Source organism: Salmo trutta, chromosome 29 (assembly GCF_901001165.1).
Source record: "Salmo trutta chromosome 29, fSalTru1.1, whole genome shotgun sequence".
NCBI classification, from domain to species: Eukaryota; Metazoa; Chordata; class Actinopteri; order Salmoniformes; family Salmonidae; genus Salmo; species Salmo trutta.
In genome coordinates, this window is record NC_042985.1 from 42,318,805 (window position 1) to 42,333,940 (window position 15,136).

The following is a 15,136-nucleotide window of genomic DNA, read 5'->3' on the forward strand; positions in this document are numbered from 1 at the left end:
CTCATCTATTTGCTCTTAGATCAAGGCCCTGAGAAGAGAGCAGTCAGAGACCACACTGGAGAAAGAAGAACTAGTGGATGAACCAGGAATGAATGGTACTTTAGTTTTTGAGTGTATCCCAAATGGCACCCTATTCCCTATATACTGCACTAAGGGTGCATCATTAGTCTTTGTCTGTGTGATTTGATCAATCCATGCAGTCCAAAGCGCTTATTCTAGCTAACGCAGCCTGTTCCACACTTAGTACACTCCCCAAATCCTAACCATTGGGCAACCTATTCTGACTTTGCCAGGACAGAAGGGCCCAGTCACAAATCGACCACTAAACCCTATACATTTGTGGAGATCTGACTAGATTTGACAGGTGTAAGCAGGATGTAAATGTCTATCAGAGGGCAAGATGGAGCTAAGGTGGAAGTCTCACCAATTTGATTTGATTAGGTGGCCTGAGAAGAGGGCTGTCGGAGACCATACTGGAGAAAGAAGAACTAGTGGTTGGGATTGGGCCAAGCTCTCGTTGGCTCAGATTGTATGAATCACTGAACTGTATTGCCCTCCAATGGGATATAGGAGTACTACCAGTCTAAGTAAACCAAGCCCAAGCGGATCTAACTTATTTATATAGTCTGAAACTATCCAGGGCACGGTGAGGCAACTTTAACTTTATGCTCATGACCTTTATGTAAGTTACACATTGCACAATAGCTCAAGTTTAGTGCTCAAGATGGGATTCATTCTAAAGTAGGCAATTGGGTGTGTTAGTTTAAACCCATTCTGCACTCATCATTACAGCTTGTAAATAGTATGCATTAAACCAGAGTGACTATTCCTCTCAAAGTTGGATGTAGAATATAATAACAGGATCAGGCCTGGCAGGCATACAGACAGGGAAGGCCAAGATTGAGTTCCAAATGCACCTTATTCTCTTTGTAGTGCACTACATTGACAAGGCTCCATAGGGTGTCTAAATGCTCTCCAAACATCTATATGTCGTGTCTTTGGCATCATTAAATTGAAGACTTATTTTATCAAATCAATTCTCTGTAATTATTATTAAATGATTAAACTAATCATGTAAATGTAATTAACTAGGAAGTCGGGGCACCAAGGAAAATCTTCAGATTACAAAGTTAGAATTTTCCTAAAATAACTCTTCAGATATTTTAATATCTGATCAATTAGTCTTCTAATTAATGAATTATTCTTTACCTCACGTTAGTCTCATTCCGAACATCGTAAATCGTTGGTTATCTGCACGAACCCAGCCTTTACTATGAATCACCCATACATCAATTGTCTTAATCATTTATTTACTAACTAAATAATCACAGAAATGCATAAACAAACAAACAGTAGATATGCTTACAAGGAAATGATAGGGGAGGTTCCCTAGTGGGCTAAGCCGATATGACAGCTTGATGGACATTCTCTGTTAACATTCTCCAAACCTCTATATAACTGGATCAGGCCTGGCAGACAGGCAGACAGGTGAGGCCCAATGTGAGTTCCAAATGGCACCTTATTCTCTATGTAGTGCACTACTTTGACAAGGGTCCATAGGGTCACTAAACGGTCTCCAAACCTCTATAAAACTGGATTAGGTCTGGCAGGCAGACAGAGCAGGTCCAGCGTTAGTTCCAAAATGACACCTTATTCTCTGTGTAGTGTACTTCTTTGACAAGGGTCCTTCGGTTCTCTAAACTTTCTCCAAATCTTTATAATTCTGGATCAGGCCAGGCAGGCAGGCAGACAGGGCTGGGTGATTTCCAAACGGTACCTTATTCTCTGTATAGTGCACTACTTTTACAAGGGTCCATAGGGTCTCTAAACGTTTTACAAACCTCTAAATAACTGGATCAGGCCTGGCAGACAGATGAGGCAGGCCCAGAGTGAGTTCCAAATGATACCCTATTCTCTATGTAGTGCACTTCTTTGACAATGGTCCACAGGGTTGCTAAATGTTCTCCAAACCTATACGTAAATGGATCATGCCTGGCAGACATGAGAGGCCCAGGGTGAGTTCCAAATGGCACCTTATTCTCTGTGTAGTGCACTACTTAGACAAGGCTCCATAAGGTGTCTAACAGTTCTCCAAACCTCTATATAACAGGATCAGGCTTTGAAGGCTGACAGACAGTGCATGCCCAGAGTGAGTTCCAAATGGAACCTAATTCTCTATGTAGTGCACTACTTTGACAAGGGTCCCTAGGGTCTGTAAACGTTCTCCATAACTCTAAATAACTGGATCAGGCCTGGCAGGTAGACACACAGGGCAGCCCCAGAGTGAGTTCCAAATGGTACCTTATTCTCTATGTAGTGCACTACTTTGACAAGGGTCCATAGGGTCTCTAAAAGTTCTCCAAACCTCTATATAACTGGATCAGGCTTGGCAGGCAGCCTATTAGGGCAGGCCAAGAGTGAGTTCCAAATGGTACCTTACTCTCTGTGTAGTGCTCTCCTTTGACAATGGTTCATAGGGTCTCTAAACCTTCTCCAAACCTTTATATAACTGGATCAGGCCTGGCAGGCAGACAGGGCACACCCAGAGTGATTTCCAAATGCTACCGTATTCTCTATGTACTGCAATACCTTGACAAGGGTCCATAAGGTCTCTAAACGTTCTCCAAACCTCAATATAACTGGATCAGGCCTGGCATGTAGACAGACAGGGTTGGCCCAGAGTTAGTTCCAAATGTTACCTTATTCTCTATGTATTGCACTACTTTCACAAGGGTCCATAGGGTCTCTAAATGTTCTCCAAATCTCTCTCTCTCTTCTCTCTCCCCTCTCTCCTCTCTCTCCTCTCTCTCCTCTCTCCTCTCTTCTCTCTTCTCTCTCTTCTCTTCTCTCTCAAAATGTATTTATTAATGTATACACTACCACTTCAAAGATGAAGGAACTCTCCTACGTGTGGATGCAAGAACTACAATTAATGGTGAAACTACATTTAACTTCTTGTCAATTCAGAAAGTAAACCAAATGTTCGTAATTAAAAACATTGAAATGGAATCAACCCCAACCCTGTTATGGAGCTACAACATTCTAAAAACATTTGATAGCAAATGGAGCTCATTTATAGTTAACTGCCAAAATTAAGGAAACACTACAAAATATATTGAAAGCAGGTGCTTCCAAACAAGTGTGGTTCCTGAGTAATTTAAGCAATTAAAACGTGTGATTATGCATAGGGTCATGTATACAAATGCCCAGTTGCCCATTGTTTTGTATACCATAACTGTGTTATAGCTTTACACCCCCTTGCTATATTTTGGATAAAGAGTTACCTCTCTAACAGAACCACAGAGGATGTTATTTAATGGAAGCCTCTCTAAAATAATCCAGTTAGAATCAGGAATTCCCCAGGGCAGCTGTCTAGGCCCCTTACTTCTTTCAATCTTTTCTTTGAGTAAAGCCAGTGTGTCTATGTATGCAGATTAATCAACACTATACATGTCAGCTACTACAGCGACTGAAATGACTGAAACACTTAACAAAGAGCTGCAGTTATATTCAGAATGGGTGGCAAGGAATAAAGTAACCTAAATATTTCAAAACCTAAAAGCATTGTATTTGGGACGAATCATTCACTTAACTCTAAACCTCACCGAAATCTTGTAATGAATAATCTGGAAATTGAGAAAGTTGAGGTGACTAAACTGTTTGGAGTAACCCTGGATTGTAAACTGTCACGGTCAAAACATATTGATACAACAGTAGCTAAGATTCAGAGGGGTTGGGTTAAATGCGGAAGACACATTTCAGTTGAAGGCATTCAGTTGTACAACTGACTAGGTATCCCCCTTTCCCTTTCCCTAAGATGGGGCGAAGTCTCTCCATAATAAAGCTCTGCTCTGCCTTCTTAACAGCACTATCAACAAGGCAAGTCCTACAGGCCCTAGTTTTGTCGCACCTAGACTAATGTTCAGTCATTTGGTCTGGTGCCACAAAGAGGGACTTAGGAAAATTGCAATTGGCTCAGAACAGGGCAGCACGGCTGGCCCTTGGATGTACACAGAGAGCTAACATTAATAATATGCATGATTCCCTGTGGCTCAGTTGGTAGAGCATTGTGTTTGCAATGCCAGCATGATGTGTACAATGCCAGGATTGTGGGTTCGATTCCCACGGGGGGCCAGTACAAAAAAAAAAACATGCATGAAATTAAATGTATACATTCATAGAGCCATGACTACATGGAACCTTATTCCACATCAAGTAACTCATGCAAGCAATAAAATATGATTTAAAAAAACAGATAAAAATGGAACAGCGGGGACTGTGAATAGACACAAACGAAGGCATAGACATATGCATACACACACAAGATAACATATGCACTATACACATGGATTTTGTGTTGTAGATATATGGTAGTAGAGTTGTGGCCTGAGGGCACACACTTAATCTGTTGTGAATGTATTGTAATGTTTTTTAAATGTTATAACTGCCTTCATTTTGCTGGACCCCAGGAAGAGTAGCTGCTGCCTAGCTAATTGGGATCCATAATAAATACAAATACCATGGCTAGAAGAAGATGTCTCAGTGACTTTGAAAGAGGTGTCTCAAAGGAGAATAGGGGGTTTAAAGTGTGTGTGTGTGTGTCAGTCACCAGATCTCAACCTAATTGAACACTTATAGGAGATTCTGTAGCGGCGCCTGAGACAACGTTTTCCACCACCATCAACAACCCAACGTCGTTGCCACGTCATTTCAACCCAAAAGTAATTGGATTTGCAAAAAGTAATCAACTTAAGGGCATTTCGTATTTTTTTCACCCAACTTTTAACCTAAATACAATGACATGTTGAAATGTTTTGATTATTTATTTTTTGAAATCACTTTAGTTGACAACTCAACAAAATGTAAATCAAAACTAGATGTTGAACTGGCATTTGTGCTTAGTGTCAAAACACCAAATGAATGGTGTTGGATCCCTCCAATAGAGATCCAGACACTTGTATAATCTATGCCAAGGTGCATTGAATCTGTTCTGGTGACCCAACACTTTATTAAGACACTATGTTGGTGTTTCCTTTATTTTGTCAGTTACCTGTATGTCATAGAGCAGTCTTTGAACAACTACTGGACTTGTTTTGAATGGCTGTTTGAAATTTTATGATATCTGTATGACCTTATTATCATCATGCTTATTTGACCATTTCTTTGTCGAGGTTTGTATCCTGTCATCACTGCAGGCAGTACCGCTACAGTAGACAATGTGAGTAGTGACTAAGAAATACCTTTTATTCTTTGAATATTACCTATATTATGACCCCAATGTCTTTACCTTACTCAATGTTACATACTGTATATGAAAGTGAATTCAACCGGCTAAATGGTAGAAGGTTGGCTAAAACAAAACATTGGGGATTTGTGTTCTGATTCAATATTCTACATTGTTAAATTCTGAAGTATCGTTAGGATGTTCGAGTTGGCATCAAACTGGTGAAAAGTGGCTTTTATGAGAGGTGTGTGTGTGCGTGTGTGTGTGTTCCTGCTCATAGTGTGCTACATCCTTCAGGATAGGTTTATGTGATGCAGGTGGTAGGAAATTGACTACACATACACACACGCACACAAACACACACGTGGGCGCACACACACACGCACACACAGACATGGGCGCGTGCACAGCACACACACACACAGAGAGTCCAGGTACCATGCACAAACTTTCTTCTCACTCCCATTTTTCTCAGTGTGTGTAGCATTGTGAAAAGCCTCTTTGTGTCTCCATTCAGGACTTGGAGGAGCACCTCATGTTTTGTCTAAAAGAAGAAGAACAAGAACAAGAATCACTGACATACTATGGTAAGGCTTTTTATGTCTCATCAGATCACAGTGTTTCAGGGCCCTTGTTCATAAAGCCTCTCAGAGTAGGAGTGCTGATCTAGGATCAGGTCCTCTCTGCCCATGTAAATGTATTCATTATAATCTAAAAGGCCAAACTGATCCTAGATCTTACTCTGAGACGCTTTATGAATACAGGGCCAGGTGTATCATGAAATAATTCACACAAAATGAATTTCACAGTGAATGTGGCCTATAGCTTCCTTCCTACCATAGATTATTATGTTTGTAACTGAACCTAGAAGGAAAAGAGAGAGAGAGTTGAAGTGTCAGACATTGACGCTGCTCAAGTGAGGAGACCTCATCTGCAGGATCTAATTGGCGAACGGAAAAGGAATATTTAAGCTAGCAGACTCCACAAGGGCACCATTACTGTACTGTACTTCAGAAAACCACACACTTCTCTCTACCTCTCTTTCGCGTACTCTCTCACCACTTCTCTCTCTCGCTCTCTCTCTTCTAGTCTCTCTCCCTCTTTCCTTTCCTTGTCTCCCCTAGCCATAATCTCTCCACTGAATGTAGGATCATGTTTCTGCTTGCTGGCCTCCACTGGGCCCTTCCACACATTTCCCGGAGTCCTTTCGCTCTGCATTAGCACAGATATGGGATCAGCTTACCATTCCCCAGATGCTTACCTTTACCATTTGAAGAGAAAACACAAAACTCACCTTAGATCAGGGTCTAGTGGTACTGGGTTTGGCTGACCTTTGGTTGGAGACGGTGTGAACATCCTGCGAGTTAATGATTGGCTGGTGAACATCCTGCGGGTTAATGATTGGCTGGTGTGAGCTGCATCCTAAATGGCCCCTTATTTCCTACATAGTGCATTATCAGCCCTGGACAAAATGTCACCCTATGCAGGGAATAGGGTGACATTTAGGAATCACACATGTTTCTGGGTAAGAATGTTGTGGCTGCATGCTCAGGGCTCGGGGTTTAACACTTGCCACTGGCAGCTTTAATTGTAATATCCCGCGGTCGGTGTTGTTTTCACCCTGTATGGTTAAGCCATTTTAGTGACTAAAATGTGTGTGCATGTTTGTGTGTCAATGGGTCTGTGTGTGTGTGTACATTTTATGTATGTGTTAACAGATTTACTAGTCTCTCTGTTCTTTGTATTGGTTACCACACATACACTATCACACACACAACTGTAGTGGAATAAAGTGGACACACACATGCAATCAAGTTGATTTCCTCATCACAAATACCAAACATGACATTTGTCAGGCTCTCAAGCATTACAAATGACCTCCAGTATTTTTATAACAAGTTTGTGGAGTATGACAAGTATCCAAAAAGCAATATGTATCCCTGAAATATGGTGCTCTGACTACACTTAATTTGGTAGCTAATAGACAAACATTACTCCAGTAGATGAAGTTTCAGTCAGGGGATGAGGAATCTGGAGTGTAGTTTAAATGGTCTTCCTGTTCCTCTCTTGATAAGCTGGCTCTTTATTGCTGTTTACCTCCAATTAACGCATGCCGCTCTCTAACCCTCTGTCCCTATCCCTTTGCCCCCTCTTGCTACTACTCTCTCTCCTTTTGTTTGCTCTCATCCTCCTCTACACCTTGATTTTTCCTCACCCTCCCTCCTCCCTCTGCCCTCCCTTCATCCTCCCTCCACCCTCCCTTCATCCCCCCCCCCCCGGGAAAGAAAGCAAGTTGTTAAAGTGCCAGACTTTGACGCTCCCTCATTCCTCTCCTCGTCTCCTCTTAAGGTTTTTGTCTGAAGGGTTGTTGCAGCCAACTGTAGTGGAATAGAGTGAACACACAGTGTCTCTGTTTTAACTCTCGATCAGACCTCCAGGGGGAGTACAAACTGTGTTTGGATATAGAATACTGCACTGGCAACTTGGTGTGTGTGAGAGTCTCTGAGACTCTCTTGGTTTCTTTGTGCTGCTGCTGCCTGTTTCCACTTTACTGACATGGCAATCTTCCTTGAAACCCCTGTGTTTCTCAGTCACTATCCTCTCCAAGAGCTTTCTTCCTTCCTGAAGACTGCTGAAGACTCTGGTTATGTCTACTTTGACCCTATTAGCCCTGGTCAAAAGTAGTGCACTATATCAGGAATATGGTGTCATTTAGGATCCAGCCTCTCTCTGAGGACTCATTTAGAACATTCCTCTGTGCATATGAGTGGTGTGGCCGTGTGTTTAGTGAGTAGTGTTGTGCCCTGGGCTTGTGGGGGGGGGGGGGGGTGTAGTGTTGCTGTGTGTGTTGTGTTCTCTACACAGCGTTAACTCTAGGACTGAGATTAATTCTTATCTGACTTGTCTGACTCTAACTGACCTCCTTGTGGATTCTTCAGGTCAGGACCAGAGGCGGGCACTCCTCTCTACTCTGTTTCTCTCTCTCTCCTTCTCCTTTAGTCATTTTTATCCCTCAGTCACTCGTTCCTCCTCCCCTCATGTTCTGGTCTCTCCCCCTCTCTGCTGAGCGTGGTGGGTGAGTGAGGGAAAAGGAAAAAAGAGAGACTGGACGAGAGAGGGTAGGATAGAGCGAGGGTTGGGGAAGAAGGGAGAAAAAAGAGAAAAGGAGGAGAAGAAGGAAAGAGAGACTGGATGGGAGAGGGTAGGTTAGAGCTAGGGTTGGGGAAGAAGGGAGAAACAAGATAAAAGAAGGAAATAAAGAGAGACTGGACAGGAGAGGGTAGGATAGAGCGAAGGTTGGGGAAGAAGGGAGAAAAAAGAGAAGGAGGATTAGAAGGTGAGAAAGAGAGACTGGACAGGAGAGGGTAGGATAGAGTGAATGTTGGGGAAGAAGGAGAAAAAAAGAGAAGGAGGATTAGAAGGTGAGAAAGAGAGACTGGACAGGAGAGGGTAGGATAGAGCGAATGTTGGGGAAGAAGGAGAAAAAAAGAGAAGGAGGATTAGAAGGTGAGAAAGAGAGACTGGACAGGAGAGGGTAGGATAGAGCGAATGTTGGGGAAGAAGGAGAAAAAAGAGAAAAAGATGAGAAGGTGAGAAAGAGAGACAGGACGGGATAGGATAAGATAGAGTGAGGGTTAGGGAAGAAAAGGAAAATAAGAAAAGGAGGAAGAGAAGGTGAGAAAGAGCGACTGGATGGGAGACGGTAGGATAGAGCGAGGGTTGGGGAAGAAGGGAGAAAAAAGAGAAAAGGAGGAAGAGAATGAAAAAGAGGCTGGATGGGAGAGGGTAGAATAGAGTGAGGGTTGGGGAAGAAGGGCTAAAAAAGAGAAATGGAGGAGGAGAAGGCGAGAAAGAGAGACTGGACGGGAGAGGGTAGGATAGAGCGAAAGTTGGGGAAGAAGGGAGAAAAAAGAGAAAAGGAGGTGGAGAAGGCAAGAAAGCAAGAGAAAAAAGAGACAAAGAAAGCAGTCTCGATATGCTAGATGATTTGGAGTTTTGATGGGGACAGGGTAGAAGGGGCGTTTGGAGTCGGAGACAGGGGAGGGGGAGATGTGGGAACATGCTGGCTCACTGCTGAAGTGAGTGTCTGCACTCTGCTGAGACTCAGACGGAGTAAACTAGCACAACATCAGTCCAACCAAGACTCCTGAACTGAAGAACAGGAATATCCAACCTGGAGGAAAATTGAAGTTCAGTAAAATGTTTAACACCAAAACAAAGGTGTTTTGGTGTTAAAGCCTTGGTTAGGCTGCAGGGTGCTCTGAGACTCATAGACGAAACACAGAGTCATGGATTCATACTCTGACTCTCCTTTTAACTACTCCTGGCCCTCTTTCCCCAAGATGAGGATACGCAAGAAGATGGACAAGCAAGGTAACACTGGGACTATTTGACATATTTTCATTTACTTTTATGAAATCTTTATTCATCCAGGTTGGTCCGGATTAAATGTATTTTCAAGAAAGACCTTGGAGTCTCCTGTGCTTTAACTGTCCATTGATTGCAATTTACATTGATGGTTAGATGTGGTTCAATGGATTGTGAGAAGATCACTTTCCATCTGGACTAAATGCTTGAATTTGGAATCTTTTTCAGAATGTGTTTTCCCTTTCCAATGTTTTCCCTTAGTGGAACATCTCCTTGAAAACAATCTGGTCACTGACATGTTGAGAGCAATGTCCAAAGATTTGTGACTGCATCCTTACTTTGTTGCAGAGTATGACCGAGTTGAAGGGATAGTTCACCCAAATTACAAAATGACATATTGGTTTCCTTACACTGTAAGCAGTCTATAGACAAGGTATAACAGCCATCAATGCTTTGGTTTTGATTACCTTGATACTGTCTCCAAATGCTTTTTATTTTTGCCCCACAACCCATTCCAGTCAATATCCCAGATATTATGTTCTGTTTGTAATTAGTTGGTATATAGCAGAAGCTGTGCAGTAAGTCTGTTTCCTTACCTATCCTTCATGTCCCTAAGTCATACAAGGTTTACAGGAAAGCTTGGAGTGATAGTCACAATGTTATATTCCACAAAGACATCAGCAGAATGAAGAATGATATTCACAGTCTTTTTGGCAGTGATGTTTCAATGTTTTTCTTATTATTATTACCCATATTTAGCTGTATACAGTTGCAGTGAGAGTGTGTTTGCTAATGATGTAACTGGGATAGCTGACAACTAATAGTGGAATGTCAAACATTCTGTCTAGGATAATGGATTGGCTTGCATCTTGTGGACAGACGTCTCAGGCCAGATCACACGCACTTCCTATGCTGGCAGGGAGAGCATAAATGTTGCCCTCTACGTGACTGTTGTACTTCATTGACAGTGACTGACACTGTCTGTGGCTACTCAACCCATTTGAACAATTTGTATTTTCTTACTATAAGTGATTTCCCTGATCAGCTGCTTTACTGAGGAATGTTTTCTTGCAATGACTGTGATATTTGGTTCTTACCTACCTTATTTTAGTTTAGTTTATTAATTCGATCATAAAAAACAAAACAAGCACACATAAAAGCCATATATGCACATGAGTAAAGTCATTGAGGATTACACACAACAAAGTCTGGGATTTATTTCAATTGTGGTCATCTTGAGACAAGATGGCGAGGCAAGATCGAACATGGTTGAACACAGTATGGCAGCAAGATAATAAAACATAAAAACAAGGAAGAAGAACATCTATCTCATCATTGCAGTTACACAGAAGACATCAAACTCTTTTTTACTTTATTTTTTCAAGCTGCCCTGAGAGGATGTCATTTTTATGAGCAGAGGCAACTCATTCCACACTGATGCTCCAGGATACAAGTACCTTTCCTAGCATTACTCCTGAACCTGTATAAGCACACATTAGCAACACCTGATCTGGTGCTGTGATTTTGTGCATCCCTAACATGGGGAAAGTAATCAGTTAGATATCTGGGTGCAGAACCATAAATACTCCTGTAAACCAAACCCAGTCTAATCTGGGACACCCTAACCTCAACATGCAGCAAGTTGAGTTTCTGAAAGCAGCTCCTGCCTATGTGAGTATGTGGACTCACCTTCAATACTATCCTGATCAGCTTATTCTGGGCTACCTGGAGTTTCCCCTTCAGAAGCTTAAATAAGCCCCCAAACCAGGAAGCGTAGTCAAAATGGCATTGAATGAGAGCAGTGGCACGCACTCTCATAGAGTCCTTATATCAAGCAGCTTGGACATTCTAGACAAAAACTTGTTTCTGGCATTAACCTTCCCTAGTTTACTTTGTTTTTCGTAGTAGTACTACAGCCTAGTTCAATAAATGATTTCCAAAGCTTTTTAGTGTAATTTTTGTTTTCAATGATTTTATCAGCAAAGTAACCTCTCTTAGCTTCATCCATCCTGCTCTGTGCTTCATTTCTGTGACGTTTACGGTGCATTCGGAAAGTATTCAGACCCCTTCAATTTTTCCACAATTTGTTAAGTTACGGATTTCTAAAATGGATTAAATAAAAAAAATCCTGATCAATCGACACACAATTCCCCATTTTGACAAAGTGAAAACAGGTTTTTAGAATGTATTACAAATAAAAAATAGATACCTTATTTACATAAGTATTCAGACCCTTTGCTATGAAACTCTAAATTGAGCTCAGATGCATCCTGTTTCCATTGATCATCCTTGAGATGTTTTTACCACTTGATTGGAGTCCACCTGTGGTAAATTCAATTGATTGGACATGATTTGGAAAGGCACAAACCTGTTTATTCAAAGTCCTACAGTTGACAGTGCATGTCAGAGCAAAAACCAAATCATGAGGTCAAAGGAATGGTCCGTAGAGCTCCAAGACAGGATTGTGTCGAGGCAGAGATTTGGGGAAGGGTACCAAAACATTTCTTCAGCATTGAAGGTCCCCAAGAACACAGTGGCCTCCATCATTCTTAAATGGAAGAAGTTTGGAACTAACAACACTGTTCCTGGAGCTGGCCGACCGACCAAACTGAGCAATCAGGGGAAAAGGGCCTTGGTCAGGGAGGTGAAGATGGGAGAACCTCCCTCTGTGGAGATGGGAGAACCTTCCAGATGGACAACCGTCTCTGCAGCACTACACCAATCAGGCCTTTATGGTAGAGTGGCCAGACAGAAGACACTCCTCAGTAAACGTCACATGCCAGCCCACTTGGAGTTTGCCAAAAGGCACCTAAAGGACTCTCAGACCATGAGAAACAAGATTCTCTGGTTTGATGAAACCAAGATTGAAGTCTTTGGCCTGAATGCCAAGCGTCACGTCTGGAGGAAACCTGGCACCATACCTATTGTGAATTATGGTGGTGGCAGCATCATGCTGTGTGGAAGTATTTCAGCGGCAGGGACTGGGAGACTAGTCAGGATCGAGGGGAAGATGAACGGAGCAAAGTACAGAAAATCCTTGATGAAACCCTGCTCCAGAGCGCTCATGACCTCAGACTGGGGCGAAGGTTCACCTTCCAACAGGACAACAACTCTAAGCACACAGCCAGGACAACGTAGGAGTGGCTTCGGGATAAGTCTCTGAATTTCCTTGAGTGGCCCAGCCAAAGCCCGCACATGAACCCGATCGAACATCTTTGGAGAGACCTGAAAATAGCTGCACAGCAACTCTCCCCATCCAACCTGACTGAGCTTGAGAGGATCTGCAAAGAAGAATGGGAGATACTCCCCAAATACAGGTGTGCCAAGCTTGTAGCATCATACCCAAGAAGACTCAAGGCTGTAATCGCTGCCAAAGGTGCTTCAACAAAGTACTGAGTAAAGGGTCTGAATACTTATATAAATGGAAAATGTCCATTTATTTCATTTTATACATTTGAAAACACTTCTAAAACCAGTTTTTGCTTAGTCATTATAGGGTATTGTGTGTGGATTGATGAGGGGAAAAAAACGATTTGATCAATTTTAGGATAAGACGGTAACGTAACAAAATGTGTAAAAGGTGAAGGGGTCTGAATACTTTCCCGAATGCAGGAGAAAATCAGGCTGCTCTTGAGTGTTCTTACACTTCTTAAAGGCCCTATTCCCTGCTTGCATAGATTCTAGAATCTCATGATTAAACCAAGGGCTAGATCTCTGCTTTGCTCCTGTCTAATGGGAGCCATCACATTCACGACATCAAGGAATCTACATTTAAAGTATTCTGGGGCACTGTCTACCCTTACACTATCCAGCACAGGTGACCAGTCAATTTTACCCACTTGCTCTCTTAACATTTCAACACAGAATTGTTGAGTCCTCTGATTCAAATAGTTGAATGCACTGATTGATTGTCAATTGCTTTTGGTAAGAGTGTCTGCTAAATGACCAAAATATAATGCAAATTACTCTTGGCCTAGTCACTCTTCTAATCAAGATGAGTGAGATTATGATATTTATTTCATGGGCATGGTTAATTAACACAGGTTTGTATAGTAGCTAGGCTGTATTTCAAAAATTGTAGTCCCGAACTGCAAAGTCCACAAGTAATCCTTAATGTATGCTTATGTAATCCCATGTTTTGTTCTAGATGAACTCCACCAGAATAAGGGCTACTGTGGTTAAATCAGTCCCTGCAGAAACGGACTGCCCGTACGCTGGTAGTCCTTTCTAAATTGGGGGGTTTGCACAGCATGATCATGACTTGGCTGATAATGGGGGCCTCGAGAAGCCGGTGTGGGCGCCTCAAGGGGATAAAATGGGCTGGTGTCTGTTAGAAATGCCCGTGTCAATATCTGTAGAGTATGGAAAGAGTTTTGTAGAATCACAGTATTTTGGCGTCAAGATATTCTCAGTTCAGCTTTGGGAGAGATCAAGTTACTGCCATGTCTGTTTGATCACTGCTGAACTCTCTTCTACTCCTGTTGCACTGCTGGATGTGATAGGCAATAACACACATTATTGTCTCATAATTGAGAATGATACTGTAAGATGATGCTGTAAGTGTTATTTCTGTTATTCATATGAAGATTAGGTGAATGGAATCCAGCCCACGGTGTATTCTTCTTAATAAAATGTTATCTGCATAAACATGACTGGCTGAATAAATGATGATATATGTCCATTTTAAGTGTTCATTTTGTGTATACAAAGTGTGTGAAATTCAGTTTTCCAGGTTGTTTTGCACCTCTCCCATGCATCTGTGAGGTAACATCAGGTGTGCAAAAGTGTATTTCTTAATAATTTGTGAATTTGAGCTCTCCGACTGAGAAATATGTGAAAACGCTTAAACACACACATTGTAATGATCTGGATTGTTTGACTGCACAGGTGTCATAGCACATAATAGTTGCTTGGACTTTATAGAGGTAGTTTGAACGATTTACCTATTCTCAAGAATAGTTCAAGTGAAATGATTATAGCTATCTTTTAGCAGAGATTTTGTTATTTGGCACTCTCCCAATTCAATTTCCATGATGTATGCTGGTCATGAGCAAGTGTAACTATTCACTCTATGACATTGTGATATTGATATTGTGACACTGTGTACTCATTTGATTTCACAATCAAATCAGGTCATTACAGTCTTGATTAACAAGCCTCACAGGTGATCATTGTTTAAATCTTGTGTTTTTCCAAGGGGTTACCGTAATTTCCGGACTATTGAGCGCACCTGAATATAAGCCGCACCCACAGAATTTAAAAAAAAGTATTATTTTGAACAAATAAGCCGCACCAGTCTATAAGCCGCAGGTGCCTACCGGTATATTGAAACAAATGAACTTTACACAGGCTTTAACGAAACACAGCTTGTAACAAAAAATAAAAAATGAGCAGTAAGCTTTAGTTGTCTTTTTGCACTGAGTCAATTCCTCACGCTGCTGTTTCCAACGTCTTATCATCAACTCATTAGGACCAAGCTCCCGTGCAGCAGCTCTATTTCCTTTTCCAACAGCCAGATCAATCGCCTTCAACTTGAAAGCTGCC

General features: G+C 41.9%; 2 protein-coding genes across 2 annotated transcripts in view; both read left to right on the forward strand.

The window, feature by feature from the left end:
• Window positions 1-8,704, forward strand: part of LOC115167634 (rho guanine nucleotide exchange factor 28-like) — a 41,344-nt gene extending 32,640 nt beyond the window's left edge. Inside the window, exons 7-10 of the mRNA XM_029722234.1 lie at window positions 20-95; window positions 5,172-5,218; window positions 5,742-5,811; window positions 8,225-8,704. Coding sequence (XP_029578094.1) covers window positions 20-95; window positions 5,172-5,218; window positions 5,742-5,811; window positions 8,225-8,304 — 273 coding nt within the window. The 3' untranslated portion in view covers window positions 8,305-8,704. The remainder of the gene's footprint in view (window positions 1-19; window positions 96-5,171; window positions 5,219-5,741; window positions 5,812-8,224) is intronic.
• A 266-nt stretch (window positions 8,705-8,970) lies between these two features.
• Window positions 8,971-15,136, forward strand: part of LOC115167633 (rho guanine nucleotide exchange factor 28) — an 85,388-nt gene continuing 79,222 nt past the window's right edge. The window contains exon 1 of the mRNA XM_029722233.1: window positions 8,971-9,598. Coding sequence (XP_029578093.1) covers window positions 9,514-9,598 — 85 coding nt within the window. The 5' untranslated portion in view covers window positions 8,971-9,513. The remainder of the gene's footprint in view (window positions 9,599-15,136) is intronic.